The following is a 27,500-nucleotide window of genomic DNA, read 5'->3' on the forward strand; positions in this document are numbered from 1 at the left end:
CTGCGTGTAGTGGAAACAGGCCCTTAGGCTGGCCGCTCTTAGAGCGATTTGGAAATCTCTTGTGAATTGTGGAAGTATAGCGGTTTTCTCTGCAGATACCAAAGCGATTTTTAAATCACATTAATGCTGCAGGCAGCGCTTTAGTGAGCGTCCTGCTATCGCAACACTGTTGTGGACCTACCTGCATAGGGTCAAGGTGCGTACACACGTCTAATTTTATGCCCGATTGTCATTCAAACCGGATGCTTGAACGACTTGTCATTCAAATAAAAAGTGGTTCAGACTCCTTGTACACACAGACCACAAAATGTTTGAAATGCTAATTACAGCTAATTTAAATGTTGTTTGACTGGTCAATGGACTGGATAGAACAATGGACTAGCTCAAATGACTGATCAAACTACTTCAGCCTTCAGTCGTTTTCACTTTATGCATCCGAGCAATGTTCACCTCCCATTCATTAGCCTATAACTTTATCACTACTTATCACAATGAACTGATCTATATCTTGTTTTTTCCGCCACCAATTAGGCTTTCTTTGGGGGGTACATTTTGCTAAGAGCCACTTTACTGTAAATGCATTTTAACAGGAAGAATAAGAAAATAACGGAAAAAAATCATTATTTCTTAGTTTTCAGCCATTATAGTTTTAAAATAATACATGCCTCCATAATTAAAAGTCATGTATTGTATTTGCCTATCTGTCCCGGTTATTACACCGTTAAAATTATGTCCCTATCACAATGTATGGCGACAATATTTTGTTTGAAAATAAAGGTGCATTTTTTTCCGTTTTGCATCTATCACTATTTGCAAGTTTAAAATAAAAAATTTTTAGAAATATTTCATCTTTACATTGATATTTAAAAAGTTTAGACCCTTAGGTAAATATTTACATGTTTTTTTTTTTATTGTAATGTTTTTTTTTTTTTTTTTTGTATTAAACATTTTATTTGGGTATTTTTGGGAGGGTGGGATGTAAGCCATAGTTTTATAATGTAAATGTGTCTTGAGTTTTTTATTTTTTTCACTTGTAGTTTTACTTTTTGGCCACAAGATGGCGGCCATGAATTTGTTTACATGACGTCACTCTAAGCGTAACATACGCTTAGAGCGACGTATGGGGGACGTTACAGCCAGAAAAAGCGTAGCTTCCGAGAGAAGCTGTCGCTTTTTCAGCGGGGGAGAGCAATCAGTGATCGGGCACCATAGCCCGATTCACTGATTGCCAGGCTAACGAACCGCGGCCTGGAGCGCGCGTGCACGCGGACACGCACATGGCCTCCTGGGTGTAGCTACTACGTCCAGGAGGCCAAAGTAGTTAATAGTCTTTTAATGTCAAACGAATAGACTTTCAAACAACAAGTCGTTTGTACACATGTACGGATCTAACTGTTGTTTGAATGACAGTTAGTCCACAGATTCGCGAAGCAGATCAGTCAAAACTGCCGCTATCAGTCTAAAGGCTCGTACACACATTGGATTTTGAAATCAGCGGATCGTTGAAATCCAGTCTTATCAGCTGAACGACCGACCGTACACACGCCTGATTTGACGTCCAAACGACCGGACCTTCAAACGTCCAGTCGTTTGGAAAAATCCGACGTGTGTATGTACCTTAGCGATCGAACGTGCACACGTCTAAGGGCTCTTTCAAATTAGGGCAGATTTTCTGCGTTTCAGCGCAAAGGGTAAAGTTTGCGTTACCCAAGGTGAAATGAAAGTCCATAGACTTTCATTTTAGCTTTCACATATAACGCAGCCTTTTTGTGCGTTGCGTTACACTGCACCCAGGCGCAGTTTTTCGGCCGACGCTAGCTTTATGCGTTACAATGTTAGTTAGTGTAAAACGCACACTATGCGCGTTTTTAATCCATTAACGCAGGCAATCCGTCCCAGAATGCAACAGAGGAACAATGTAGAAAGTTGAAAACTAAAAGAAAAAAAAATTACCTGCGTTTTTCTATGTGCTGTAACGCATTGAAAACGCACACTCACTGCAGTGCAACGCATATTAAAACGCATACAACAAAACGTATGCTTTGAGCGTTCTCCAACGCACCCTGTGATGTGAAAGAGCCCTAACTGTCGTTCTAACAAGTCATTCAGAAATATCAGACGTGTGTACGTAACTTTACAGTGGTGAAGCTCGTTGCCGGATGCTAGCTATCTGCAAGCGCTGCTAAAGCACTGCTAGTGGCCCAGCCTGAGGCTGCTGAAATGTAATCCTACATGTAGCGTTTTGTATTCATAATCATTTTTTAAATGATTAATTGCTGTGATTTCAGGTCATACCAGGAACATGGATGAGGAGACTTCTGAAAATAAAGAGACCAGGCGCCCAGGCCGGCCTAAAATAACGAGGAGGAAGGAAAAAGGTGACGAGAGCCGATGAATATCATAAAATAGTTGCTTCCATAAATCATTATTTTTAAAGAAAACCTGAACTGAAAATAAACATATATGAGATCAGTGGCGGACAAAGCCAGCGATGGGCCCCTGTGCAGAATAAATGAAGCGGGCCCCATTTGAGTGGGCGTGGTCATAACAGATCATGGTTGGATCCAAACAATGCAGATAAAAGTTCATGAACCCAGGTCACATTCTGTAGCACACATTTTAAAGGGGACCAGAGATGAAGCACCCTCATATATTTTACCATATATATATCAGTGGGAACATTAGAGAAAACACCTACCCTGCTCTCTGTTTCATTCTGCACTGCACAGCTTGCTTCTAATCCGCCCTGATAAAATCCCCGACTGAGCATTCAGTCTGGCTTTGCTCAGGAATATTTATAGTCTGTGTTCTCTCATGTCTTTTCAAGTCCAAGCCTGCCCCCTGCTGGCTCTGCTCAGGAATCATTATTGCGGAGTCATTATAGCAAAGCCAGACTGAATGCTCAGTGGGGGATTTTATCAGGGCTGATAACAGGCAGGCTGTGCAGTGCAGAATGAAACAGAAAGCAAGGTAGGTGTGTTCTCTAATGTTCCCACTGATCTATATGGTAAAATACATGAGGGTGCTTCCTCTCTGGTTCACTTTAAAATGTGTGCTACATTAATGCAGTGCCTACAGAATGTGACCTGGGTTCTTGTATATGACTGGGGCACAAGTTATTAGCACTGTTTCTCTTGAGTTTCAAATAGAAATGCATGGAGAAAAGCTTGGAGGATAATCAGGCCCTAATTGGTGCAATTGCATGGGCCCTAGAGGACCTGGGGCCCCTATTCGGCTGCACAGGCCTTTGTCCGCCTCTGTATGAGATATATGAGGCTGGATGCAGGAACTAATGGTAATTATTATCCTGGCAGCGCAGCTTGCGCTCGTAACTGCCGCACGATGCGCTCGTAGTGCCACTGCTGTACTCCAGTGCCATGGCCGCTAATACAGTAATTACCATAATAGCAGTCAGAAAGAAAGACACAGAACATTTATATCATGCTTTTCTCCTGGCGCGCCAGAGCTGCATCCACTAGGGCGCGCTCTATAGGCAGTAGCAGTGTTAGGGAGACTTGCCTAAGGTCTCCTACTGAATAGGTGCTGGCTTACTGAACAGGCAGAGCCGAGATTCAAACCCAGGTCTCCTGTGTCAGAGGCTGAGCCCATAACCATTACACTATCACGCTCGCAACGCAACCGTGGTAGCTGATCAAGTGGCAGCTCTAAGCGTACGCCACGCTGAGGACCACGTGCTGTGTGCACGTGGTAATATTAACTCACGTTGTGTGTGTGTGTGTGTGCGGTATTTTTACCGCCAGTTCCTGCATCGAGCTCATGGAGCTTGAAGTGAGAGGAATACGGATGCTGCCATCTTCATTTCCATATACGCAATGCCGGTTGCCTGGGGAGGGGGGGGGGGGGGGATTGGGGTTGCAGAAGTGGCCAGGGCATGGAGTTTCTCCTGGCTGGCAATGATTATATTGCCAATTATCAGAGCATTGCAATCTTGTAGTGCTCTCATCATGCAAAATGAACATTTTTCAATGGGCAGAATGGATTAAAATGATCATTTATACATCTAAGGGTCTGTTTCCACTACACGCAGATTGGATGCAGTAAAACTGACTCCAATGAATGTCTATGGGCCTGTTTCCACTAACGTGTTCATTGTATGGGAAATGGATGCGTGATGCAGAAATGTGCATCAGGAAAATCGCGTTTAGTGGAAACAAGTCCATAAGCATTCATTGGAGTCAGTTTTTCTGCATCCAGAATCCGCATGTCGGGGAAACAGGCGCTAAATAGCCACATCCATTACTCATACAGTTATCGTATTTGCTTTTGTGCACACGTAATATTGTCTGTTTACAGATTACAAGCTTCCAAAGTGTAGTTTATCTTGCCCTGAAAGCTGGCATTGCATTTTATTCAAACTGCTTTTTATTATATAGTAACATCTTCTAATGAGCTTTTCTGAAGTGTGTGTGTGTCTCTCTGAAGCACAGAGAGCTCCTTTCCACTTGTTACACTGTGTTTACACACATTGTAACAAGATTGGAATGTAAACAAAGATACTGTTATCTCCAGTTTGGATGCGGATTGAAGCTGAATAGCAGGACAAGTGCTCTGTTTAACTATTTCAGTAATGTTCTGTTAAAAAAAAGTTCTGGGAAAGTAGCTTTCAAGCTGTGAGGAATCTTTTAGAGCAAAATAGAAATGTTGGCTTTCAGACCACTTTAAGAAGACAGTTGTGAGACATTTTCATAGTTTCAGTGGGTTAGTCATGTTAGTTAATTAATAAAAATTTGATGCGAGAGTGATATGGAGTCATATTTATTTCCTTTAACCAATACCAGTTGCCTGGTAGTTCTGCTGATCCTTTGCTTCTAGTGGTCATGGCCCCTGAACAAGCATTTGCACGTCAGGTGTTCTGATTGCAGTCTTACTGGATTAGCTGCATGCTTGTTCCAGGTCTGTGATTCAGGCCCTTTGCACACTGGTCGGGGTGCGTCGCACTGCGGTACTCTTCTGTGCCGCAAGGGACATGCAAGTCTATGGAGACCTGCATAGGCGATGCGGCATGACTGAAGGATCAAGATCGCTGCAATCCTGTTGCAAAGCCTGCAGCATGTTAGTGCATGGATCATGCAATAATGCAAGTCAATGGGTGAGACAGGCAGTGTGCATGAGGGGAGCGCGGGGCGACGCAGCACGCAAGCATGAAACCGACAGGAATCCCAGTGATGCACTTCCTGTCGAGCAGGGAGTACGTCACTAGCAGGGGGTGGGCCTATGCATATGACCCTTTCGCCGCACCATGCCACAGGGTCATATGAAGCCTCATATCTGCGGTGGTTACACCACACTGCACCGCACACAACAGTTGTGCAACCGGCCTCAGACACTACTGCTGCCAAATAGATCAACAGGACAGCCAGGGAACTGGTATTGTTTAACAGGAAATAAATATGGCAGCCTCTGTTTCTCTCTCACCACGGGATAGGTTTTGAATGGATAAAATCTGTTGTTTGTTAGATTGTGAAGGCTTGATGTACATATGTCTGTGTATCTTTCCTGGTTGTCTGCTATACAATTTTACCAGATAATCCAGCAGATGTCCTGAAATCCAAGTCTGTGAAAAGGCCAAAGAGGAAGAACGTAACTTCAGTGGAAGATCCGAATCAGAGAGGGGAGGAAGTTGCCGCCAATAAGAAAACTGACACACGTGAGTCTAAAATCTATTCTGCCCACTCAGGAAAGTGAGAGGTATATGGAGGCTGACATATTTATTTCCTTTTAAGCAATACCAGTTGCCTGGCAGCCCTGCTAATCCTCTGCCTCTAATACTTTCAGCCACAGCCCCTGAACAAGCATGCAGCAGATCAGGTGTTTCTGACATTGTCAGATCTGACAAAATAAGCTGCATGCTTGTTTCTGGTGTGATTCAGACACTACTGCAGCTAAACAGACCAGCAGGGCTGCCAGGCAACTGGTATTGCTTAAAAGGAAATAAACATGGCAGCCTCCATATACCTCTCACCTCAGTTGTCCTTTAAAGGAAACCCGAAGCGAGAAGTATATGTAGGCTACCAGTTGCCTGGCAGTCCTGTTGATCTTTCATGCATCAGCTTTGTCACTGGATAGACTTTTTCACTTTTGACAGTTACTTTTAAAAGCAGTCAATAGGTTTGCACTTAAAGGACACCTGAGGTGAGAGGTATATGGAGACTGCCATATTTATCTTAAACAATACCAGTTGCCTGGCTGTCCTGCTGATCTCTTTGGCTGCAGTAGTGTCCGAATCACACACCTGAAACAAGCATGCAGCTAAACTTGTCAAATTTCAGCTAGAAACCTCTGATATGCATGCTTGTTCATGGCTAAAAGGTAATAGAGGCAGAGAATCAGCAGGACAGCCAGGCAACTGGTATTACATAAAGGAAATAAATATGTCAGCCTTCTTATCCCTCTAACTTCAGGTGTCCTTTAAACCCTCACAATTTCCCGGTAATTGTGGTTATGGCCAGCTAACTTTTTTCATGCCCTGTACGACAATATTGAGCTACTAGTGTTTATATTAGCAGAATAGGGACATACTTGTCACTGAATGCCTTTTTCATGTGTACAGGTAATATAGAGTTAAACAGATTTTGTATGTTCTCCCCGTCTCTGTGTGGGTTTCCTCCAGCAACTCTGTTTTCCTAGGTAGGAGATTAGACTATGACCATGGTATCCAGGATTAGATTGTGAGCTCCTCTGAGGACAGTCAGTGACATGACTATGTACTCTATAATAAAGTTGAAGAGAAATCGAGAGCCCAATATGGTGTAGTATGTCAAAATTGATTGGATAAATGAAACAGTGAGATGGTAATACTCACAAACACGGGTTACCACCTAGGTAACCACTCATTAGGCAGGTGAGGAGATTAGACCTGTCCTCACTCAGGATTAAGAAGTCGCTCTCTGTAGATAGGAAGAAAGGGGGTAGATCACCCCTCCACCTGGGGTGGACTCAAATATATTGGTAGGTGAACAGAGGCGCCAGAAGGATAAAAGTACATAAAATTTTTAAAAAATTGCTGGGAGGAAGTGGTGGACTCGCCTCCGTTAAAGCAGACACCAAGGACTGTAAATATATAGATATACACATTTATTGAAAATACCCCAAAGATGCAGCGCGTTTCGCGGGCACAGCCCACTTCTTCAGGCAATAAGCAGGGGATAAACAACAGCAATTCAGTTATAGCAAGCAGAGCACCTCTGTTGGACAAAACTTTTATGTACTTTTATCCTTCTGGCGCCTCTGTTCACCTACCAATATATGTACTCTGTAATGTGCTGCAGAAGACATTAGTGCTATATAAATACATAATAATAATATGGTAGGACATTAGACTATGACTATGGCAGAGATTACTAGACAAGACAAGACAACATTTATTTATATTGCGCTTTTCTCCTTGCGGACTCAAAGCGCCAGAGCAGAGCAGCAGCCACTAGGGCGCGCTCTATTGGCAGTAGCAGTGTAAGGGAGACTTGCCAAAGGTCTCCTACTGAATTAGTGCTGGCTTACTGAACATGCAGAGCCGAGATTCAAACCCTGGTCTCCTGTGTCAGAGACAGAGCCCTTAACCATTACACCATCAGCCAACTAGATTAGATTGTGAGCTCCTCTGAGGACAGTCAGTGACATTACTATGTAGTCTGTAATGTGCTGCAGAAGATGTCAGTGCTATATAAATACATAATAATAATATGGTAGGACATTAGACTATGACTATGGTAGGATTAGAGTGTGAGCTCCTCTGAGGACAGTCAGTGACATGACTATGTACTCTGTAATGTGCTGCAGGAGATGTCAGTGCTATATAAATACATCATAATAATATGGTAGGACATTAGACTATGACTATGGTAGGATTAGAGTGTGAGCTCCTCTGAGGAAAGCCAGTGACATGACTATGTACTCTGTAATGTGCTGCCGAATAGTCAATGCTATCCAAATATTTAATAATCTCCAGGCAAGTGTGAAAATGTACCTGTGGGGTGGAATATTAAACGTTAGTCTCCAGTGAGTCTTTGCTGTGGAAGTAGTGGTGACTGAGTCACTATCATAGAAGAGGCAGTATTGCTATCTCTAAGAGCTTCTAGGCACACAGCTCTGAATATTTTCAGTCTGTTATTGATAAATTATGAGTTTGATGTTCTTTCCATGTTAGAACCACAGAGAAGAAAGAAAGGGAAGGAGACTCAAGATCAGAAATCAGAAGAGTTACCTGCGGAAGACAAACCTGACCGAGGTGAGTATAGAAACTCTTTTCTGCTATCCTTGTTCTGAACTCACTTTAAGGCCTCATTCACACCTAAAGTCGAAAATGCAAACGCAAGCGTGCACTTTTTCCCCCTCCCAGCACTCCACTGTGCGCTGCGTTTCTGGTAAAGGCACTTTTCTAAGCGATTTTCCAGAGCGGATTTGTAATTCACTCCCTGACGCAAGTGAACTCTTTGACCCGGAAAATAATAAATACAATGTAAGTAAGGCCACATCTGGAATATGGAATTCAGTTCTGGGCACCACATTACAGGAAAGATATTGCAGTTTTAGAGCAGGTGCAGAGACGAGCAACAAAATTGATACGTGGGATGGAAGTTCTCACTTATCAAGAAAGGTTAGATAAACTGGGTTTATTTAGTCTAGAGAAAAGACGCCTTAGAGGAGATCTAATTAACCTAATGATGTTGATCCAGGGATTTTATCTGATTGCCATCTGGAGTCAGGAAGGAATTTTTCCCTTTTGGGGATAATTGGACCATGCCTGGTGGGGTTTTTTCGCCTTCCTCTGGATCAACAGGGATATGTGAGGGAGCAGGCTGGAGTTGTACTTTGTTCTCTGGTTGAACTCGATGGACGTATGTCTTTTTTCAACCAAAATAACTATGTAACTATTTATTCTTAAAAACATGAAACCAATCGCTGCACAAAGCGATTTTGTGAGCGTTTAGCGGTTTTTCCTATATCTTCCATTATAGCAAAAATGCCCCAAAAATAGTCCAGGCTCCGCTTTGCCCACCGCAGAGCGGGCGCAACACGCTGATATGAACCATCTCATAGAGATTCATTGCAAAAGCGTTTTACGGGAGATTTTGAAAATCGCCTGCGATTGGAAAAGAGGGCAGAAACGTCCCTAGTGTGACCGAGCCCTAAAGGAAGCCATGCCTCATTCACATTTATTTTTTTTTGACCATAGAAATCTGATTGATCTGCCCGATCTAATAATCAGAAAAATCAAGCCAATGTACCATACACTTATGATTGCTTTTTTTTTCTGTTTTTTTCTGTTTTTTTTCTAACACATTCAACCAAATTATTGTAAAAAAAAAAAAAAAAAAAAAAAAAAGAAAGATCCATTTGTTCTAACATATGCATTGTACTGTCCACGTTTTGATTTCAGTGAATTTTATACAGTAAATAAAGCGACAACTATTTCAGGCATTTTCATTATTTCTTATTCATACAAGAAAGAAAAGTGTAGTGCGGCACTCCTATAAGAATTGCAGTGGAAGGAAATAAAAAAGCAAAAATTCTCTCACCACCTTCGTCTTGATCTTTGCTGTTTGTCGCCTTGAGGACGTGTGCTCCGTCATGTGACAATGAAAGGAAGAGTAGTTATTCGAATTAACAGAGGGAAAACAACGTGCACCTTCCGTCCTTTGATATGTGTGTTTATTAGCAGCAAAAATATTCCATCATATCGGATATCTTACATGTGCCTTCTCATTACCTGACCCATGCGTGGACAGTGGTGGTGGAGGAGGTGGGTGGCGGGTGAGGATGGCGGAGAGCGACGGCCGTTTTGTGTCACACGGACACTTGGTCACGCTGCGTACCACCTAAGAGGGCAGCTGGATCCGGGTTGAAGTCGGGGTTAAGCCCCGCCTCTTCCGGAAATCCGTGTCTTCTGTGATAGGAGCTTCAGACTGGGCAGGACGGGACGGCTTGAGACGTCGTACGTCTCCGGATGTGTCCAATAGGATACACCTCCAGAGACTACGTTACCCACAATGCTAAGCCGCAATTAGACTTTACGTCATGTGCCCCAGGTTAATCTCAATGGACAAGAGGGGGAAAAACTACATTACCCATGATGCTGAGCTGGTATTTGGACTCGCATCATGCTTAAGGGTAAATAAAGCTATTATATCCTATGAGGGATAAAACATTAGAAATGAATCATTGACTCATAGGGGGAAAGAGATAAATATTAGTACCTCTCGTATTCCTAAAATAGACTTATCATGATGTATAAGGTATAGGGCAACTTTATTCTCTAAGTCGTCTCATCCGCCCAAATCTTCAGAAATCAGGATGTGTCAGTTTATTCTTAAAGTGACAGTGACTTTTAATAGTGAACACGTTTAAAAAAGATTTTTGTTAAAATCCTTAGGGAGACCCAATGGCTGTCCTAGACTGAAGCTGGCAAAACTCATTTTAAGGGATACAAAATTTATAAATATATATGAAGCTACCAAGAATATCTAAACAAAATAGTATAAATCGTGAATATGGGCGGGATCTGCCTGTATTCAAGACTGATGCCAGTAGCATACAATGCCAGTCAAACATCTCCATTGAGATTAACCTGGGGCACATGACGTAAAGCCTAATTGCGGCTTAGCATTGTGGGTAACGTAGTCTCTGGAGGTGTATCCTATTGGACACATCCGGAGACGTACGACGTCTCAAGCCGTCCCGTCCTGCCCAGTCTGAAGCTCCTATGACAGAGGACACGGATTTCCGGAAGAGGCGGGGCTTAACCCCAACTTCAACCCGGATCCAGCTGCCCTCTTAGGTGGTACGCAGCGTGACCAAGTGTCCGTGTGACACGAAACGGCCGTCGCTCTCCGCCATCCTCACCCGCCACCCACCTCCTCCACCACCACTGTCCACGCATGGGTCAGGTAATGAGAAGGCACATGTAAGATATCCGATACGATGGAATATTTTTGCTGCTAATAAACACACATATCAAAGGACGGAAGGTGCACGTTGTTTTCCCTCTGTTAATCCAATTTTCATTATTTCAGCAGCTTCTGCAGAGGGGTGAGGTGTATTTCCCTTCTCAGCCTTGTGTCATATTGAACTGCCCTCAGCCAATCAGTGAGGAGCAGGAATGTGGGAGGGGAGATAACAAGCTTCCCTCTCCCCGGCAATGTACCAGAATAGATCTAGGCTGCCTGAGAAAAGATTCATTACAACAGACACATTTATGATTATATAGGCACGCTTACAATGCAGGACTGCATAATAAACACAGAGCAGTGGATAAATGGAATCTGATTTTGTGGCTTACAAGCCCGCTTTAAGGTCTGTTTTCTACTATCAGCTTTTGTCAATGCGATTCCGATTACTATTGGATCTCAAAATGCTGGGTACTCGCTCAACTGCTGCTAACCACACAGTGAACATTCCTCTAGGGCCCTTCAACACTGGTGAGGTAATTTTAGCACTGCCGCCCACCCCACCCCCGCAGGGCAAGGAAAGTCTATGGGGACTTTCATACTGCCTCGGTACAGCAGTGCAATGCAGCGGAAGTGATGTTTTTGCCACATCCCCGACGTTCGGCTAGACCTACATTACCGCTGTTATGCGTCAAGCTGCAGCGATCTGTGTCCGACCAGAAGTCATGTAAGTCCATGGCAATGCAGGGATGTTAATGACGGCAGTGCAGCGCACATGCACAAAAGAGTATTTTTTTACAATACGCTTCCGTGCACTTCCATATTTCCGAAACAGGAAGTGAGCGCAACCGAGCATCACTTCATGTTTGGCTGTCGGCCAGGAGGAGATTACTGTGTATTAATACGGTAATCCCTGAAGGCCCGTTTTTTGCAGTGCGGCCCCCGGACCGCACCGCTGCTGCCAATCCGCAGTCTGAAACGGGCCTTAGAGTGCTGCATTGGTGTCATGATTTTCCCAGTCATAATCTTCTTGTCTGCTGCCTTTTTTACAATGTATAGGAGCGCAAGAAAATCGCGTAGCAGTCACACCACTATATTTCCAGGAGGACCAATAATATCATTATTATTTGATCTTAGGCAATAGGAGTCCAGCAACGAAAAGAAAGAAGAACGAGGCGGAGAAGCCAAATCGTGTTAAGACCAGAAAGACTGAGAAAGTAGAGGAGGAAGGGAAGGTCCTCAATCTCGTACCAAAACGTGAGAAGGCCAAAAAGACCAAGAAAGTAGAAGAAGAGGAGGTCCTCGATCTCGTACCAAAACGAGAGAAGACCAAGAAAGTAGAGGAGGAGGGCGAGGTCCTTGTTCTGGTACCAAAACGTGAGAAGACCAAAAAGACCAACAAAGTAGAAGAGGGAGAGGTCCTCAATCTCGTACCAAGACGTCTGCAGCTTTCCTCTGAGACCCACAAGTTTGTAGGAGCACACGTGTCCATTCAAGGTACATACAGATGTGTGTATTCTTTTCCCTGGTTCTGAATTAGAAGGCGTAACTTCATAGAGTTGTCTCTCTGTGTTTCTGTAGGCGGGTTGTGGAACGCTGCACTGGAGGCTGGCCGCATTGGGGCGAGGGCATTCGGGCTGTTCCTGAGGTCTCAGAGAACCTGGAACAGCAAAACATTGGAGGAAAGCTCTGCGGAGAAGTTCAGGAGAACTTGTGCTGAACTTGGGTTGGACTCCCGCTTTATATTGCCTCATAGTCCGTATCTCATGAACTTAGGCTCTCCGAAACCAGGTATAGTCCCCTTGTCTGCTCTCTTTACTGACTTATAGACTGGTAGATCTGGTTCCTTGGCCACCAGTGGTGACGAGTAGATGAAATAATAACTTTAAAGGAGTTCTGGGGGGCGGGGGGGGGGGGGGGGGGGTAGTGCTGAGACTAAAAAACAGACACTTAACCTGGGTCTAGCGCGGCATGACATCCAACTGTGGCTGCGCGGACGTGGCCACGCGCCTGCTCGCCCGCGCCCGTGTCTGCGGAAAATTCGTATTGCGCCTGCGCAGTAAGTATCTGATGACGCAAGCTGGAGTGTGCAGTATTGTGAGATGAATAATTGCCTGGTGGCGGGGAACGGGTGATCGGAGGAGGACGGCGCGGGACATTACTGCTACAGGGGGCTGATAGAATCCCCAGGTAAGTGTCTGTTTTTACCCTCAGCCCCCCCACAGAACCCCTTTAAGGAATGACCTATTGAAAGCTCATAGTTACAAGTATGCGTGTTGTCTGTGTTCAGTACACTAAGTGTGGAGGTACAGGGGAGTCCTGGTTATCAACCACTCATACATACAAGTCCTTTAGAAAGGCCGCCATTTTTAGTGCCCCTTTGCAGTGACAAAGCATAGCCTGTTATACCTAAACCAATAAAATCCTCGGTACTCCCACCTGCCGCGATGGTGCTCAGAGAATTATGGGAGGGGCTGTCTCTTCTTAATTCAAAAGGAAGTCCTATCTCACTTCCTCTGTATTTACTGAAGCTTGCGGGTTTCCTACCTTCCTTTGTTTAATCCCTCTAAACTTTAGTGACCTATTCTGCTAGACCTGAGGCCCACCCAGGTAATGCCCCCTTCCGCTCTAGCCACTCCCTGCTCTTGGGGCTCACTCACTAAACTAGTCAGTCAGTCCTGCAGGAGCCACACCCGGTCTGCGCTGTAGCTCTGAACAGTCATCAGAGTCTTGGATACCGCAGGGTTAACATGCAGCAGGCTTGAACAGGAATAACTCTGAGCACTCTGCTAATTGGATGTTATGCTCTGTCCACTCCACATAATTGCCAGAGATGATATAACCACAGCATCCATCCGGACAGACATAGACACCTCTCACCAGACGGTAACTTCAGACCTCAGTGTAGATGCCTTGCACAGAATATACTTAAAGGGAAGCTGAAGTGAGAGGTACATGGAGGCTGATGTAGTTATTTTCTTTTACACAATGCACATTGCCTGGCAGTCCTGATGATCCTTTGCCTCTAATACTTGGGCACCACGGTGGCGTAGTGGTTAGCGCTCTTGACTTACAGCGCTGGGTCCCCGGTTCGAATCCCAGCCAGGTCAACATCTGCAAGGAGTTTGTATGTTCTCACTCACTCATGACGTCACGCACATGCGCAGAAAGTTCCCGGCAACAGGAGCGAGATCTAGGACACGCACTGCCGGGCCAGCGCAGGCATACTACTCCGGGTCGTAGCGACCCGGAAGTAGTATAGAGCCCAGAGATGGTGAGATGTTCGGCGAACGGTTCAGGAACCGTTCGGGCCATCTTTACCTGCCAACAGTAAAAATGTCACCATGTAATGTCAGAATGTAAATCAGGGATTTAAAAGATTTTACAATGGGCAAACACTGACTAAATCATTTATACATAATTATTGTAAAACTGAAGCATTTTTTTTTTTATTACATTATTTTCACTGGAGTTCCTCTTTAACCTGAATCTGTTCTTAAGTCGGAACACTGTGCCATCTCTGTCCGCTGTACTTCCTCTGCGCCTCCAGTGTTCCCCTCTGTGTCACCTCTGCCCTCTGTACTTGCCTATACAAGTTTAAAAGACATTTTTTTTTCCTTGAATTTTTGTAAAATAGATTTTCTCAAAAACTACAAGTCCAATTTGAAATTTTTTTGGGATTTCTTCCCATGGAAACGCAGAATCCATGCTGTTCAATCGGCAGGTTGTTTGTAAGTCGGACTACCTGTATTAAAATATTTGGCTGAAGGAATGCCATATAAACTCTATGTAAGGAACACAATTATGCAAAGAGTGAGGGCTCGTTTCCACTATCGCGAATCTGCATGCGTCCAACGCATGCAGATTCGCACATGTAATGCAAGTGGATGGGCCTGTTTCCACTGTAGCGTTGTTGAGGTGCGTTTTTTTCAGCGGTAAAAAAACGCACAAAAGAGCCAACGAATTCGCCTGCGAGTGGAATGCATGCGAATCGCCGCTAATGTATTTAATAGGAAATTCGCATGCGGCTATGGTATGCGAATTTTCATGCTAATTCGCATGCGAATTCGCATAGGTACCAATGTAATTCAGACAGGCAGTGACATGGTTAATTTCGCATATACCCTCACCTAAACGCGCAAAAATTCGCATCCGCATGCTAATTCATGGAATTTCAACAGCGGTGGAATCCAGGCGATTCTGCACCGCAATAGTGGAAACAAGCCCTAAACGTTCATCTCGGATCCACTTTAAATCTTTCCTCCTCCCTGATTTACATTCTGAAATTTACCGCAAGCAACCTCTTCAGTCCTGTCAGGTGCAGCTCTGCAGAATGTATGGCCGGCAGGCGGCAGTGGCGCTAAGGCAATTTCCAATAGATTTTATGCTGTTGGAAATAATCTGTCTGCAGTGTGTGAGCAGGAAATAATAGATGCCTCTCAGATCAGAGAGATCTATCTGATGGTCGATCTAGTGGTAGATCGATTGCTCTATGGATACCTTAAAGGGGCCCATACACTGCTCGATTTCAGCGATCGATCGATTGTATAGAATCGATCAGAAATCAATTCTATCAAATACCCAGATCGATCGATTTCTGGCCGATTTTTGATCTATCTGACAGGATGGAAAATCTAGGTCGATCTGCTGCTGGCAGCAGATCGATCGCCCTTAGAATTGCATTGGATCTAATGGTCCAATAATGCCTTTAGATCGATTTCCAATAGATTTCATTCTGAAATCTATTGGAAATCTGTTCCTAGTGTGTGACACACATCAGATTCCTGTCAGATTCGACTTGACAGGCATCTGACAGAAATCTATCTGATGGCCGAATCTGCTGCAAATCTATAAGTGTATGGCCACCTTAAAGGAATACTATCGATTCACATATTTTTTTCAATTGACACAGGAATTGTTTGGGAAGTGCTGCTAAGTACTGGTGTATACATTTTAGTAGCAACTTCATTGTTTACTGTTATCAATATACATTCAAAGTTTACTGACGCCAAAACTGACGGCTGACTGAGCCATGAGGAGAGGGGAAATTCCCCTCACACTAGATCAGTTAACTCTATGTGTAGCTCTGTGTGTGACAGAGAAGAGAGCTCCCAACAGCTGCAGCTCCTGTGTCCTGTGTTTCTGACTGACGTGTCTGAAGAGAGCAGAGGAAATGTAACTGTCACAGCTTTTTCATACTGTTTTTGCTTTCAGAGTTTGATATGTTTGATATTTGCTTTCTGTAGTCTGATATGCAACTCTGGCTGTGCATTGAAGCAGACACCCCTTCTGCAATTGATTTGTCCCAATATAGCTAAATCCTACACTCAATAAATTACAGTTTTTGCCTCTGATATTTAACATGAAAAGTAGGAAAATGTTTACACAGCTAATTAGACATTATTTGTACACTGTCATTTCTTAACACTTGGGCATTGATAGTATTCCTTTAAGTATATAGGATCTTGAGGTGTATGTCCACTTGCAATGCTTTTCATCTTTGTTATGGGCCTGTGCACCTTTACAATGCAGAGAATGCCCTCACTCACTTCACCTGAAAAGGATCTCTCGTTTTTTCCCAGCTTGATATCGCAGCCTGCTTTATCTGTGCTAAAGAGGAAAAAAAGATAATGTATGCAATCTGCTCACCAGCAGAGGGCGCATGGAGCATGCAATTCAGGCACTCCCCTACTTGCAAACAACTTTATTTTAATATACATGCTCGGTTGTCTCCAAGTACAAAAACCCTTTTTACTACTTGTTTTTTGTTACGTTCTAGCATTGTATAAACGTTACACCGCATAGAGCTGCAAGGCCTCTTAAAGGCACAGCTGAGGCAGGTGCTAAACACCTACACTAATGGGAGGCTGTTCCCTTCAAAAATAATTTGCATGCAAAGGATTTTGTGCAACATCCTTCTACCGCGATGAGGTAATTGTCAGAAGGGACCCTAACTGCGATTTGAAATTACCCCAAACTGACATGCAAACACGAATGTTAACCTGGGAACAGCTAGCCATTGAAATGGAAGGAAGGGGTGCATCTTGGACTGAGCACACCCTTCCAGGTTTTCACTCATGTTTGCATGTCAGTTTTCGGGTCATTTGAAATAGTGGTTAGGGTCTCTTTCAATAGGATGGCCTCATCGCGGTGGAAGGGTCTAGTAACAGGCATGGGCAAACTTGGCCCTCCAGCTGTTACGGAACTACAAGTCCCACAATGCATTGCAAGAGTCTGACAGCCACAGTCATGACTCATAAAGGCAAATGCATTGTGGGAATTGTAGCTCCGTAACAGCTGGAGGGCCAAGTTTGCCCATGCCTGGTCTAGTACCAAATCCTTTGCATGCTAATTATTTTGGAAGCAAACCTCCTCCATTATTCAACTTTAATGTTGAGTATTCATTAAAGTCCCAGCACAGCTCAAAAGGGACATAGGAAGGTCGGGGAAGCCTCTGGACCATTCAGAGACTTCCCGTTACTGAGGCAAGCATAACTTTTTGGGGGGGGGGGGGGGGGGAGGAGACCCTCTTTAAAGTGGACCTGAACTCTTGCACAGGACAGAAGGAAAACATAGAGCAATGCACCCCTGTAGGTATTTAGAGAGTTTAGCCTGTCTAATCCCCCCTCATTTGTGCCTAATCACTAGCTGTAATTTGATCTCCCCCCTGTGTCACATGGCTGTCTATGGCAGATAAGCCCATTTGAAAGCACAGGCTGTAAACAATATGTCTGCTTCCATAAACCAGGAAGTAGAAACTGTGCAGATCTATTTTCGGATTTGTATCGGCTGTAACAAAGAAATGTTTTTTGTTACTATGCTGTTGTGTATCTTTTAGAGCAGAGAGGACGTTCTGAGTTCAGGTCCACTTTAAGTGGAAAAAGGGCATGTTTGAGTGATGTAGAATGTGAAACTAGTAAATTGCTAACATTCAAAGGAAACGGACAATAGTGAGTAGTGCTTACTGAGCCTGATTGCTTTGGGTTGCTTTATTTTTGTTTTGATGTTCTGAGTTGATGCAAATGATATGCCAATTTATGCTGCTTGGCAATTGGTCCATTTCTAAAATGCATAAAATTTGCATGCGTTTGGAACTATTAGCATCTTGTCTGACCATCACTATCCCCGCCTTCTCCCCTTCCGTACAGACGTGCGTCAGAAGAGTCGGGACATGTTAGTGGATGAGTTGGGTCGCTGTCGGCTGTTAGGCCTGACGATATACAACATTCATCCGGGATCCCACGTGGGCGAGATGCCGGTAGACAAGTGCCTGGAGCTGATCGCTGATGGGATAAACCACGCCCACTCGCAGGTGCCGGGCGTCACAGTGGGTGAGAATCTATTTGCCTGGGTTCATTTTTGTGTGGCGTTCTCAAACCTTTCTTGTACGCAGATGATAAACATGACTCAGCAATTCTTTCACCTCCAACTTTTATTTTATTTTGTTCAAAGTAGAAATCTGTGTTGGTGTTCCAATTCGGAAAAGCTGATTTGGAACACCCGAATACTCCCGACTGCCGCTGTGCAGCACTGAACAAGCGGAAAGGGTCAGGGGGAGTTTAATCGCGTTTCATATGACTCCGATGCTTCCTCCTCCTGCTTAGGAAGGAGGAAGTAGCGCAGTCACATGACACGCAAGGCAGTGAACTCCTGCTGACTCTGTTGTCCACTTGTTCTGTGCTGCACAATGGCAGTCGGGAGTATTCGGCTGTACGGAATATACTTCAACCGCCAACACTAGTTGAAACCGTTCTAATTTTTTCTTCTGCCACATTGATGTGGTAACATTTATAAAGGGTAACTGAACTGACGTGACACAATGAGGCAAAAGTGTAGGCACCGTCCTAAGCCCGCATAGAACTAGAAAGACTCACAAAACTTAAAGGAAAGCCTGATTGCCAAATAAGTTGACTGTTTTGCTGTGCCTGCTCCCCTGATCCTGTGTTGGTGTCGTGGGAGTGGTCTATCTGGAGCCCTGTGTATTCCCCACCCACTGCTGCCCATGTGACAGTTCACCTAGGCCGCTGCCCCATCCCCACAATGCGACAAAGCACCTGAACCCATCGTCTCATCTATACAGATTTACTTTAAAGGGGAACTTCAGCCTAAACAAACATACTGTCATTAAGTTACATTAGTTATGTTAATTAAAATAGATAGGTAATATAATCTCTTACCCACCTTGTTTCAAAAGAACAGGCTAATGTTTGTGATTTCATGGGGGCTGCCATCTTTTCCATGGGGGCAGCCATCTTTTTGGTTGAAAAGAGGTGACAGGGAGCATGAGACAGAGTTCCAGCTGTCCTGTGTCCTGATCACCCCTCCCAGCTGCACGCGCAAGGCTTCAAATCTCAAATTCAAAATAAAAATTTGCACCAAAACAGCAGAATGAGAAGAACAACATCAGAAATCCCATCATGCTTTGCACAGCATCGGGAAAAATGCCCACGCAGTTTTCTTCTGTGCAGCTAAAAATGAGGCTTGGGTAAGAAAAACAAAGTTGTGATGCTGCAAAACCGTTAAACAACAAGCCTTTTCAGTGCTGCTGAGTAGATTTTTAGTCTGGAGGTTCACTTTAAGAACTGTAGTGAAAATAAAGAATTAAGTTACTTCTTGTTTACAATATTCATTTATAGATTCTTTAGTCAGTGTTTGCCTATTGTAAAATCTTTCATCTCCCTGATTTACTTTCTGAAATGTATCACTGGTGGTGGCGACATTTTTAGTTCTGCCAGGTGATCTGTGTGGAATGTTTGTTTCTGAGAATTCAGCACTGCTGACGAGCTTCCTTATTGTGCAATCTTCATGAAAACCTAGTCGTCAATGACAGATGTAAAGTTCCCACGCCAGTGAAAATAATGCCTGGAGAGAAGAGAATTCCGCATAGCTAAACAGGCTAAGCTAAGCATCACTGAGAGGGCGGAGCTACATACCATTATACATCAATCTATAGATATAGAAAGTGTTTCTGATTCTGAAACCAGAAGAATTGCCCATAAAAGTGGGTATCCTGAATAATGTACTGCATTCTAATATGTCAATTACAGGGCCTCTTTAAAGGATACCCGAACTGACATTGACATGATGAGATAGACATGGGTATGTACAGTGCCTAGCACACTAATAACTAGGCTGTGTTCCTTTTTTTTTCTTTCTTTGCCTGAAAGAGTTAAATATCAGGTATGTAAATGGCTGACTTAGTCCTGACTCAGACAGGAAGTGACTACAGTGTGACCCTCACTGATAAGAAATTACAACTATAAAACACTTTCATGGCTTCTGGCTTGTCATTTAATCTGTGTGTTTGCGTTCCTTGGAGAGATACGATTGGACTTTCTCCCGTCTCTTATTTAAAGCGGACCTGAACTCAATACCTTTCCTCGGCTCTAAAAGATAAGCAACAGCATAGTAACCTTTAAAGAAAAAACATTTCTTTGTTACAGCTGATACAGATCCTGCAATAAACTTGCAGTGTGTCAACTTCCTGCTTTCATGGAAGGAGACATAGGGTTAACATCCTGTGTTTACAAGTGAGCTTATCTGCCATGTGGGGAGAGATCAAATTACAGTCATGATTGGTCACAGATGACGGGAATTAGACAGGCTAAACTCTCTAAATACATACAGGGTGCATTTCTCTGTTTTCCTTCTGTGCTGGGCAAGAGTTCAGGTCCACTTTATACACTTTGTGACCGCCTGAATAGCACTTCCTCTGATTTCAGTGCTGGAGAACATGAGCCGTCAGGGCAGCACGGTCGGGGGCCGCTTCCAGGAGCTGCGCGGAATAATAGACCTGGTTGAAGACAAGACTCGGATTGGCGTCTGTCTGGATACGTGTCATGCGTTTGCTGCAGGTAAGCGGCGCCATCATTCTAAGCCAAGCTTCCAGACTCAGACATTGGGCCGTCTCGGCCATTCCGTCCACCGCACAGCATACAAATGAATGGGAAATCTACACTTAGGACTTTGCATTATCATGGTGGTAATTCATTGACATGTATGTGTTGCTTAGGATAAAGCTATGCTGTAACTTTATAGTGTACCTGAGGCCACATGAGATAAGTGTATGTACAATGCAAAACATACCGTGTATATACTCACATATAAGCCGACCCGTGTATAAGCCGAGGTACCCACTTTCCCCCTCAAAACCAGGAAAAAGTTATTGGCTCATGTATAAGCCCCCTCCACAATATAGCCCCTTCCACAGTAGCCAGATGTGACCCCTGTACAAGCCAGCTCCCCTCCCCCATAGCCAGGATGATACAGCTGTGTCTCGAGACGCCACTAGATGGCAACATAGATATGAGACACATCGATTACCACACAGGAAGGATCCCCGATCATTGCACAGCTGACACGTTGCTTGCACGCTCCACAAGCCAGGGGACACAGGTAGTGTTGAGCAGCACACTCTGCACACCATGTTGCAGGGGATGGGGGGGTACAGACACAGCAGGGAGCCAGCTGGTAAGAGATTACTAGTGCACGATCCTTACACTCCTCTGCCGGTAACAAAACCTGCTCCACCATCCGTTCTGCTCCACTGACTCGCATATAAGCCGAGGGGGTAACTTTTCAGCACATTTTATGTGCTGAAGAATTAGGCTTATCCGCGAGTATTTAAGGTATTAGTAACCAGGATGTTTTAATTTATTTTGCTGCCTGAAAGAGTTCATTTCTAGGCATGGAAGTGACAGCTTCTGCCTTGTCGGGAATATAGTAAACCTCATTTATAAGCAAATTACAGCCATAAATGTTTTCCTGGCAGAATACAACTTCTGAGGACAAGGGAGAGAGAGGACAAGGTGAGTAGTTCATGTGTTTTAACTCTGGGACACAGAAAGTGACACTGAAGCGAAGAAAAACTTATGAATTGTATCTGTAGTACAGCTAAGAAATAAGACATTAGTAGCACAGATATGAGTCTCATATTGTTTCCAGAACAGGAAGAGTAAAAAAACTTAATTTGTTATCTATGCAAAAGAGCTTCTCTGAGCTCTCAGACCGAGTTGGTTGGCTTCAGTGCTATTTTCTGAAGCGCTTATACATCAAAGAAATAGTGAAAGACAACTTAGAGACTTTAACTAAATTTTGAGCCTTATTTCTTCTATCCTATAAGTCCCTATTACTGTTCTAATGTGGACTGTCTTACTGCAACCTTTTCTAGTTGCTCTGTCTCTGTAATAAATCGGATCTTTTTTCCTCAGTCGGCTCTGTCGGGCTCAGGCTGGAATGTGTGGAATGTGCAGCACTGCTTGTGATAGGCAGAAGCTTTACACACCCTCTCCAAGCTCTCCTCTCAGTCTATCACACTCTGATTAGCAGCCATGTCTTTTGTTTGTAAACACTGCCTACAACTGGCAATTACAAGCCAGGATTGCAGCAGGGAGTGGCAGAAACAGCACAGCGGGGCCCAGGAGAACATCATGAATAGAATGGTATGCTTTTCATTGTAAAAATTTTAGAGTACAGATTCTCTTTAAGATAAGATTTTACTGCAGTTCAAAGGGTCATTAGCTCTGCTCTGTTCCATAGGCAAAATGTCTGATCAATTGTAAACGGCAGTGGATTTAAAAATTGCGATGGAAATTCACTACATACCAGCAGACTCTGGCCCCTTAAAGAAATCCTGTAATCAAAAAATACCCCTCTGGGGGATACGTACCTCGGGAGAGGGAAGCCTCTGGGTCTTAATGAGGCTTCCCCCGTCCTCCGGTGACCCTCCGGTAAGTGCCCGGATCCCCCAAAGTGCGGCGAGGTAAATATTTACCTTCCACGATCCAGCGCAGGCACAGTAGCGGCTCTACATTCAGGTAAGGCGGAAATAGCCGAACTCGATCGATCCGCTCTACTGCGCAGGCATGAGTCCTTTTGCGTCTGCGCAGTAGAGCGGATAGCTCGGCTTTTTCTGCCTTACCCGAATGAAGGGCCGCTACTGCTTCCTGACCCCCCCCCCCACCCAAGGTAAGTACTCCCCAGGGGAGGGTTTTTTTCATACAGTCTCTTTAAGGACCAGAGACAGCTGGTACCGCAAAACGCTGCTTACTGATGAATCGCTGCGCGGACCCATTGCACTCGCCGGTCACGCCACTCCTTCATCCCCGCAGGCACCTCTCTCTGCTGTCCCTATGACAACAGAGCTCTGTGCGCCGGTCAGGAGCCGCTTTCATTGGCTCCTGACCCTGCCCATCAATGTAAGCCAGTGTGATTGGCTCACAGTGATCAGGCGGTCAGGAGCGAATAAAAGCGCCTCCTGACCTGTTTACAGAGATCTGCCATCATATAGACGGCACTGCAAGTGGGTTGCGGCGGGGACAGAGTGGCGGGAGCAGCAGGACCGTGCAGCGGCGACGTTTGAAATCTACGTCCTGTCAGAGCCACGCGGCCACAAGCATGATGTAGATTTCAACCATGCTGGCCCAAGAACGATTAAGGGCTAGAATCGCTACCAGGTGGCGCTGTTGCCAATATAAATATTACTTGGAAACATTTGAGCTGCCTTCGGCACTGCCGGATCTAGTCCGGTATGGTGTCAGGCCCCTTCAGTACCACACTGTGCCTTGTAATAATGTTATGTCGGTGCCCAGTCAGTGGGGCGGAGCCACAGCACGTGAGCTGGTAACGGCCCTGCCCCATGATGCCAGATCACATCTTCACATTAGGAGGTAGAAACCTGACTGGCCGCACCGAACTCCTGCTATTACCAGAAATGGATTAAGGCAGTAGGATTAGCCATACTATGCCATGGGGAAGAAAAACACATATATAAGTAGATAAATACTTGATCTACTTACATAACACATGTATTGTACTGTCCACGTTTTGATTTCAGTGAATTTTATGTAGTAAATGAAGAGAATTCTGTTCCTGGAGGAAACCATGTCTTTTGCCCACAGCTGAGGCTAAATCCTGATGTCATTTCTGCCCTTTACTTTTTCTTTTCTCCTCCAATCGCCGAGTCACCTCAGCCTTGCTTGTAAACACATGTGAGCAGGGGATCTGTTTTAGATAAGCAGCTAGGCAAAAGAACCCCCAGCATGCAACGGTTTGTTAAGTATGTGATAACTCCCAAATCATAACAGCAGCTGTACTGCACTTCCAAACACGTAGAACATGAACTGGACATTCTACTTCTATAACTATTCATATTCACCTATCATCCTGTTTGCCATTTGCCCTTTTCAGTTCGGGGCAATAGTTAGGACCGCAGAGGGCGACTCACTTTATCTTCTCTGACCGGTTTCCCTCAGGTCACAACTTGGCAGAAGAGGCCGGCCTCCGACACATGCTGGATGAGTTTGAGGAGACCGTTGGCCTCTCGTATCTCAGAGCTGTTCATCTCAATGACTCCAAAGGTCGGTTTTTAGCAGTTATTTTTGCCTTCTTTTGCAATTAATTTATTATTTTATTTAAAGAGGAACTCCAGTGAAAATAATGTAATAAAAAAGTGCTTCATTTTTACAATAATTATGTATAAAATAAACCCTAACTGTCCCTGCGTCATCCTCCTCCTGTCCATGTGTCCATGTTTTTTGGCTACTGCGCATGTGTAGCCGGCAGGAGGAGGACGGGGACACGGGGCGGGCAGCCGTTGGGGAGCGCAGCCATGCGCCCTGACGTCACATTCCTAGCGCCCGTTATGTAACGGGCCGGCTAAATGACTAGTTATGTATAAAGGATTTAGTCAGTGTTTGCCCATTGTAAAATCTTTCCTCTCCCTGATTTACATTCTGATATTTATCACATGGTGACATGTTTCTGCTGGCAGGTGATGTCAGTGGAAGGAGATACTGCTTGCTTTTTGGTAGTTGGAAGCAGCTGTAAACAGCTGTTATTTCCCACAATGCAACTAGGCTCCCACAGTGTGATGTCACACATGGAAGAGGGGGTTGCACATGGAATGGGAGCCACAACATACTTGGCGTAGGGGTAGTGAAAGTATAAATTGGGCCTTGAAGGCAACTTTACATATTCTTTATCATCACTTACTAACCTACTTGTCTGTGTATTGTATTACTTAACCTGCTGGGCGTTTCAATTCCCGCGGTCGCATGGCCGCGGGAGGGTTCTTTTCGCCGGTTTTTTTTTTTTTTGATCATGTAGCTAGCCTAGCGCTAGCTACATGATTGTCCCCTTTCTGCTCCCTCCCTCCCACCCTTCCGATTGCCGCTGGCGATCACGCCCATAAGGAAATCCCGTTCTGAACGGGATTTCCTTTAGGGTTTCCCCCGTCGCAATGGCGACGAACGGAATGACGTCATTGATGGCACAGGGACTCCCGATCCACCCCAAAGCGCAGCCTGGCGGCGATTGGCCAGGCTGCGCACAGGGTCTGCGGGGGGGCCCTCTTTCGCGGCGATCGGGGCAAACACGCAGCTAGAAAACTGCTAGCTGCGTGTTTGAAAAAAAAAATTATCAAAATTGGCCCAGCGGGGCCTGAGCAGTGCCCTCTAGCATTCTGGACGAGCTCAGCTCATCCAGAATGCTAGGGAGGGTAAAGAGAGCCCGAGGTGGGCTCATAAAAAAACTAAAACTGTTACCTGATCTGGAGGACTGGGCCGATCAGGTAGCCGCCATCCCACTGGGAGATTGGAGCGCAGGGTAAGGCTAAAGAACGTCTCACCCTGCTCCTGCACAAATCCCACCAGCGTTAATTACTAGAGATGTCGCGAACGGTTCGCCTGCGAACGGTTCCAGGCGAACTTTGGGGGTTCGCGTTCGCCTGCCACAGGCGAACTTTTGCGGAAGTTTGATTCGCCCCATAAAGCTCTATTGAGCAAAACTTTGACCCTCTACATCACAGTCAGCAGGCACATTATTGCCAAACACACTGCTCTCACTGCTGGAGTCCCGCCCCCCTCCCTCCTCCAAGCAAGGTCCTTATACCATTTGACTCACTTGTCTGCCTACACTAATTCGTTAAGGGACAGCTGCTAACCTCCTCCCACCTCCCTCCTCCCACCTCCCTCCTTCCTCCTCCCTTCTACCCCTCTACCTATTCCCTCCTCCCTCCTACCGGAGGGAGGAGAATTCTCATCTGCCAGGGAATTCCAGTATTTCAAAAGCCAGCTTACATACCGTGGCTGGGGATTGAACCCAGGTATCAGTGTATGGTAGGTAACTAACATATCCATTATACCACCAACACTTCTAGCTGAAGCTAGCCTAGCATGTACCATTTATGCTCAGTCCAAAAGAAAAATAACATTTATATCACACTTTTCTCCTGGCAGACTCAAAGCACCAGAGCTGGGGATTGAACCCAGGTAACTAACATATCCATTATACCACCAACACTTCTAGCTGAAGCTAGCCTAGCATGTACAATTTATGCTCAGTCCAACAGAAAAATAATATTTATATCATTGGTGGCGCTGGTTGTGCCCAAATCTCCAGCGCTCCTTCTACAGCACCTAGCGGTTCCGGCGTCCGTGCCTGCAAGTCGGCGTGTCGTGACCTGATACAGGTCAGGTGACACACCAGCTTGAGTGCACAGGAGAAGCCAGAATGCCGCTAGGTGCTGCAGGAATGTTGCTAGATGTCTCTTAAAGAGGAACTCCAGTGGAAATAATGTAATAAAGTGCTTCATTTTTACAATAATTATGTATAAATGATTTAGTTAGTGTTTGCCCATTGTATAATCTTTTACATCCCTGATTTACATTCTGACATTTATGACATGGTGATATTTTTACTGTTGGCTGGTTATGTAGCTGCTGCATGTTTTTTTGGCAGTTGTAAACCTCTATTTCCCCCAATGCAGCAGGGTTCACAGACAGGAAACTGCCAACAATATGTACTTTTCTTGTTCCTTGTGGGAGGGGTTTCACCACAATATCAGTCATACAGCGCCCCCTGATGGTCTGTTTGTGAAAAGGAATAGATTTCTCACGTAAAAGGGGGTATCAGCTAATGATTGGGATAAAGTTAATTTCTTGGTCGGAGTTTCTCTTTAAGGCTCGGTACGTGTTTGGTGAGCAGATTTCCACGTTTTAGGCTGGTTGCTCAGGCAACCGGCAAGCACATGTATCCGGCATCAGGCGACCCCCACCGGTGCCGGATACGAGGGACTCTACTGTACTATGAACAGATTGTATAGGTAAGCCTCAGGGCTGAGATACACTGGGAATCGCAAATCATTATTATTATTTTATATAGCGCCAACATTATACACAACACTGTACAGGATATATGTATATGTATATTATCTTTTCACTAACTGTGCCTCAAAGGAGCTCACAATCTAATCCCTACCATAGTCATGTCTATGTATGTATTGTGTAGTATATATGTATTGTAGTCTAGGGCCAATTTTTAGGGGGGAGCAAATTAACTTATCTGTATGTTTTTGGGACGTGGGAGGACACCGGAGTGCCCGGAGGAAACCCACACAGACACGGGGAGAACATGCTAACTCCTTGCAGATGTTGCCCTGGCTGGAATTAGAACCGGAGACCCAGCGCTGCAAGGCGAGAGCGCTAACCACTACACCACCGTGCTGCCCAAATCCTAATCCAAAATGCCAGTTTTTTTCTGTGATACCAGGTGCCAGTTACCAGGGACTCTGCTGTATTAGGACTTGTGCGTTGTGGA

The 27,500-nt window shown here is 44.8% G+C and overlaps 1 protein-coding gene across 4 annotated transcripts in view; it reads left to right on the top strand.

The window, feature by feature from the left end:
* Window positions 1-27,500, top strand: part of LOC137532033 (probable endonuclease 4) — a 64,453-nt gene that overhangs the window by 7,351 nt on the left and 29,602 nt on the right. For 2 of the 4 annotated variants that reach the window (XM_068252127.1, XM_068252128.1), the window contains exons 2-9: window positions 2,289-2,378; window positions 5,546-5,668; window positions 8,165-8,245; window positions 12,042-12,401; window positions 12,486-12,695; window positions 18,053-18,235; window positions 20,627-20,758; window positions 24,158-24,262. In XM_068252127.1, coding sequence (XP_068108228.1) covers window positions 2,303-2,378; window positions 5,546-5,668; window positions 8,165-8,245; window positions 12,042-12,401; window positions 12,486-12,695; window positions 18,053-18,235; window positions 20,627-20,758; window positions 24,158-24,262 — 1,270 coding nt within the window. In that variant the 5' untranslated portion in view covers window positions 2,289-2,302. The remainder of the gene's footprint in view (window positions 1-2,288; window positions 2,379-5,545; window positions 5,669-8,164; window positions 8,246-12,041; window positions 12,402-12,485; window positions 12,696-18,052; window positions 18,236-20,626; window positions 20,759-24,157; window positions 24,263-27,500) is intronic. The other 2 variants (XM_068252129.1, XM_068252130.1) reach the window with 2 other exon arrangements.

This window comes from Hyperolius riggenbachi, chromosome 9, assembly GCF_040937935.1.
Source record: "Hyperolius riggenbachi isolate aHypRig1 chromosome 9, aHypRig1.pri, whole genome shotgun sequence".
In the NCBI taxonomy this organism is placed as follows: domain Eukaryota; kingdom Metazoa; phylum Chordata; class Amphibia; order Anura; family Hyperoliidae; genus Hyperolius; species Hyperolius riggenbachi.